The 5,243-nt window shown below is 40.7% G+C and overlaps 1 protein-coding gene across 2 annotated transcripts in view; it reads left to right on the plus strand.

Annotated features, from left to right (window-relative positions):
- The window catches only part of PHTF2 (putative homeodomain transcription factor 2), a 240,976-nt gene that overhangs the window by 56,560 nt on the left and 179,173 nt on the right, over window positions 1–5,243 (plus strand). For both annotated transcript variants that reach the window (XM_019509475.1, XM_019509476.1), the window contains exon 2: window positions 2,061–2,140. In XM_019509475.1, the coding sequence (XP_019365020.1) occupies window positions 2,096–2,140 (45 nt within the window). In that variant the 5' untranslated portion in view covers window positions 2,061–2,095. The remainder of the gene's footprint in view (window positions 1–2,060; window positions 2,141–5,243) is intronic.

Below are 5,243 nucleotides of genomic sequence, written 5' to 3' on the forward strand. Positions count from 1 at the left end.
CAGAGTGGTTGCTTATACCCATGCTGGGCAGACCCCCACTGTGGATACTCCCAATGGAGGAGGGGAGTATATTTCCCTCCTCCTCCATGGAGACATATGGCTGGGCAGGGACATGCCTGAGTTGATCCTAGCTTAGCTTTCTGGGCTGCAGAGGGGGGAGTAAAAAGCCCTTCTGCCAGGGCTTTTCCTCCCCTTGCTGTACTGACTGGAGCTAGGGGGTTTTGCGAGGGGGGAGGGTCTATCAGTCTGACAGGCAGAAGCAGGCTAGGAAGTAGAGGCTTTAGTGTCTCTGCTTTGTGACAGCTGGGGGCAGGACCAGCTCTGTGCCGGTGGAGCAGATAGCACAGCCCAGGGCTGCAGAGCATCCTGCGATGCTGAGTTACCTTGAATCGGCATGGCATCTGGGACAGAAGTTCCATAAGCCAGTTTAAAGTAAATCAGTTAAGTCTGATACTACATCCAGTCAGGCTTATTTTAAGCTGGTTTTGGCCATTTATGTGCACTGAACTTGTGTTCTGTTACAGGTGTAAACCAGTTTCCAGTCACTTAAACTGGTTTATGTGCAACTTCTGTCCCTAGTCTAAGTGACTCGACTAAACTCAGTGGTCAATTAAGTTTAACTGTCAGCTAAACTCAGTCTATCTGGGTGTGTACAAGGCCATAAGAAGGCCCCTATCTGTATTATATGTGTGCAACCTTGTGAAACCCTGAACTACATGTGATGACTTACAGATTTTACAAGCTTATTTGCAAATGTTGCAAATGCAATTAAAATGGATATGCTGAAATAAATCAATGTGTAAATCTTAAGAATTCAGCTTTTCTTAACCTGTGATTTCTAAAGCTAAACTATGTAACACTTGTGAAAGCTTTTTCGACATTTCTTGTGAAGGGTTTTTTGTTCTTTTGATCATATAGTTATAATTAAAAGAATATTGCTTATTCAAATAATTTTCTTTTAAAAAATCCTTAATTCTCTTAAGTAATTCATGTCTCCTTTCTTGTTAGCTGTTCAGCTATATACCAAATGTAGTGTAAGAAGAAAACAGATTTATGTATATTTAATTATTTTGCTTTTCCAATACTAGGAAAGCATTATTTCAACTACATTTTATGCTGTAAAGTTATGGTTTGATTCCTAATAATGTAAAATTATTAGATTATAGAAACCTTTGTATAGTATAACAATATTTTCATCTATCTTCTAAAATATGGTGCTCTGTTACAGAAAAATATTTTTCTTTGTGCTGAATATCTTCAAAACACATTCACAATATGGTTAATTAGTTCAGTGAAGCAAGGACTTCTAAAATTTGTTTTTAGGGGAAAATCATGCAGGTTAAAAGTTAAATTTTAAGCTCATAAAAATGTGTTAAAAGTTCCAAAATGCTGTCCAATTTTCTTAAATAAGTTTAAATGCATATAATTAATAGTACCATTCTGTACTTTTAAAATATGGTTTGCATAGCTTCCTTCATATGGTTTCAGTTTCTATTTTTAGTTTAGCAAGAACATATATTTTACATTAGCAGTTAACATGTCCAACAGTAATTACGTCAGAACATCTAATTTTCCAGTGTGAAATTTCTCCCCTTTTCTGACTTTTATAGTATGCTTACTTTCTTTAATATATGATTTACTTAAGTGAAATCTAATCTTTCTAGAGACGCACTTAACGTATTGCTATGCTAAAATTTGCTGTTTAACTTAATTAGATGTATACATAAAAAAAAAAAAAAAAAAAGGTCATCCTCTGTGAATCCCTGGAACTGTTTAAATACTAAGAAATACTTTGTCTACGTGGTGATAAAGCTTGATTTGTTTTCCAGTTACACATTACTGAAAGGGTAGAAAAAGATCTTGTAATTCTGTCTCCTTTTTATCGTAGCAGATTGCTGTTTACTTGGGGAAAACCTATTACTAAAATAGTAATGAGGAAGAGTGTAATGTAAGTGTAGCTGTTCACCACATTCCTTTGCAGGTTACTGGAGTATTTTTACATATGTTTTGTTCAGCCTTCTCTTGGAAAGTGAAGTAAAGTTGTCTTTTTCTATCAACAGCCTAAAATGATTACTGCATGAATGCAGTGGAATAAATGGCGTCCAAAGTAACAGATGCTATAGTCTGGTACCAGAAGAAGGTAAGCTTTTCAGTTGTTATCCATGTTGGTTTTAAATGAAAGGGGAGACAGAAAAAAGTGTGGCAGGTTGGTGGATGATGATGATTGTTACTTTAGTGTGTTGGGCTTTTTGCTTTTAAAGGCCCCCCCCATTTTTGAAGTGTTGAAATGTACAAACTAGCAGCTTGAACTATTTTTCCACAAGAGGTTGATTTTAAATGCGTAAAGCATATTTACAATGATTGATATCCCTGTGTTTTGATTCCTTTGGGCTGTTTGTCCTTTTAAAAACTTCCCCTGTAAACTTATAATGGTTTTAGTCGGTTGTAGACTTAAGCATTAGTGTACAGGTGCCATATACACATTATGTTTCTAATACTTTGCAAAGTATTGAAATGACAAATAAAAAATCCTGCTTTTATCCTTTAAGCTTGATTTTTTTTTTTTTTTCTTTTTTTAAATTATCTCTTTGCTAGAAGCTTTGCAATCCAGAATTGGTTTTCTTTCTTTTAATTCTGTTTATAGATGTTGACCTGATTGACCAGTGTTGTTTTTCAGCTTAAAAGACCTGCCCTTTCAACATTCACCCTCCATACTTGCAATGAGTGATCGTACATTCTTTCAATCTCTTTCAGTATTCTTATGCTGGGGATTAAACCTGAAAGTTCTGTTCATAAACCAGTAAAGATGGGAATATACGGAACAACTTAACTGTTCCTAAATGTTACTGGTTGGTAACTGGTTCACAGGTGTTATGGGTCAGAGGTGTCCATGTGTACAGTACTTTAGCATTCCAGATAAAAACATTTACATGTAGAAGTGCTTTGGTTCTAAAATCATAGGGTGGGAATAAGCATCCAGCCCAACATACCTCACCAGAGGTGAGGGCTGCTTGCAACCCACGCTTTGGGAGTTCCAGTGGTGGATGACCTGTGGCTGGTGGGGGGAGGGGGGGCATTTCTACTTTTCCTTGTCTCTTAAACATAAGCAAAGTGAAGTGCAGTAGCCTGCCCTTGACTGAAGTCCTCAGTGTGCTAGCCTGACTTGGGGTGGCTGTGGAAGAGAAGTGCTCGAAGAGTTCTGGACCCACAATTTTAGGTTTCCAGGGGCTGGGTGGCATGATGAGAGACCATGGTCCAGTGCCATGTAAGGACATAGTTGGTATTTGAAAGATAGCTTTTATTAAATAAGCAGTGCAGGGACACTCATTGATTTAAGAAGTGCCAAAAAAGGGGGAGGTAACCGTGGGGGGGGGGAGAGGGAGGGAGCGGTACAGCAGACAATTAAAGGTTTTGGGGGTGAGGGGCAATGCTATGTGGGATGTCTGTAGGACAGACCAGACCCATGTCATGGAGTGCTCTGTGTCCATATGTAACAGTGACCTGGTGCACTGTGAACCAGCTCAAAAGCATACCTAGAAATTCCAGGTAGTCTTTTGAGCCATTTCTGTTGGCCTTAAATTCATTCAAAAGGCTTGTATGTCTGTCAGTTTCAGGTTTAAACCACATTTAAAGGCTAAGTTTTATATGTGTCCATACCCTAAAATATGGATCGGAATTAAGACTTTTTAGAGTGTAGATTAAATAAGTCCTCCTTAAGTTTGTAAATTATCAACTTTTGTTGGTTTTTTTTTTTTGTTTTTTGTTTTATTCCCTCCGAGAACCTGATGAGAAAATACTCCTTGTTTTCAGGAGCAGACTGACCACAATCTATAACAGGTGTAGGCAAAATACAGGCCACAGGCCGCATCCAGCCTGCAGAGGGCCTTTTATAAGTCCTGCCTGACCCAGGCACTGTTTGGCTGTAGCGTGTCCTGCCCCCTGGGCATGCAGCAGGGCTGGGGCAGCTCTGTGGCTGAACTGCCTTTCTAGGCAACTGGGCTGTCCTGCAGTTCCACTGTTGTCACTGCTGCTTCTGGGCTGCCCCACATGGCAGCACTGGCAGCACAGAGGAGCTGCAGGGCAGTCCAGCACGGGCTCCAGGCAGCTGTAGGAGGAAGCTGTAGGCAGCCTTGAGGGGAGAGGGTCCACTTTTCCCTCACTCTGAGCGACAGTTTCTGCCCCACCAGTGCTGCTGCTGCTTAGTGTAAGCAGGTAAGTCTGGAGCAGGCATGGGGTGAACTGGGGTTGGAGCTGTGGTGTGGGTTCTGTCTGATCTGCTTTGGTGGGAATGAGTCCGGAGAGCACTCAGCACGGGGCAGGGCTAGGGCCGCACACTGGTGGTGGTGGCGAGGAGGCGCTGCAGGGTGCGCAGGCCACAGGCTGTTGCGGGGCGGGTGCTGACCGGCTCATACTCCCACATCCTCCACAAACATCCCCGGCAAACCCCCCATACCCACATCCACACGTGTCCACACCCCCCGCAATATACAGGAGTAAGACTTCATTTTGAGCTATTATGCAATGATCTCTATATACACAACACAAACACACAGACATCAGGACATAAATATTTTTTTTAAATAAAATTCAAATATGTTACTGTGGATGTTTGATTTGTTTTTTATTTTTTCCAGTTCCAAGATGGCAAACCCCTTTCTCAAATGGAGTACTTCTGGGGCAAGGGGAGGGACTTCCAGTGGCAAAGATCAGGTGTCAGGGGGCAGGACTTTCAGCCCTAAGATGGTGACCAGGCAATGGGGCGCCTGTCAAGGGACTGGGCTACCCTTCTGGCCCTCCACAGCTCACCAAAACTTTTTAAGCAGTCCTCCAGCCAAAATAATTGCCTGCCCCTGGTCTACAATTTTAGAGCAACAGGTTTTATTAACTATTGCTCATATTTTTTATAGGGTAATCTTTTTTTTAATGTAATATTGCAGTGCTGTGCCGAACCTTTTATAATGGAATAATTGGTACAACTGAAAAAGCACAAACACACATTATAGTAGTACACAATCATGGTGTTTAAAATGAGCATTTTCCATAAACTGGATAGATTTATTTTCAAAGAATGATTTGGGGTTCTCATTTGTTCAGATCTGTGAGGTATATTAAAATGTAAAATGAGGAGAATAATAATATTTTACTGTAATAGGGGAGGTATGTAGGTGAATTCATTCATATGTGGCCTAGGGAATACCATGAGAAAACGACCCCAGCAAGGTGATTGTCAAGCCTTGTCTTAA

The sequence above is a fragment of the Gavialis gangeticus genome, unplaced genomic scaffold (assembly GCF_001723915.1).
Source record: "Gavialis gangeticus isolate Ggan-Ray unplaced genomic scaffold, GavGan_comp1, whole genome shotgun sequence".
NCBI classification, from domain to species: domain Eukaryota; kingdom Metazoa; phylum Chordata; order Crocodylia; family Gavialidae; genus Gavialis; species Gavialis gangeticus.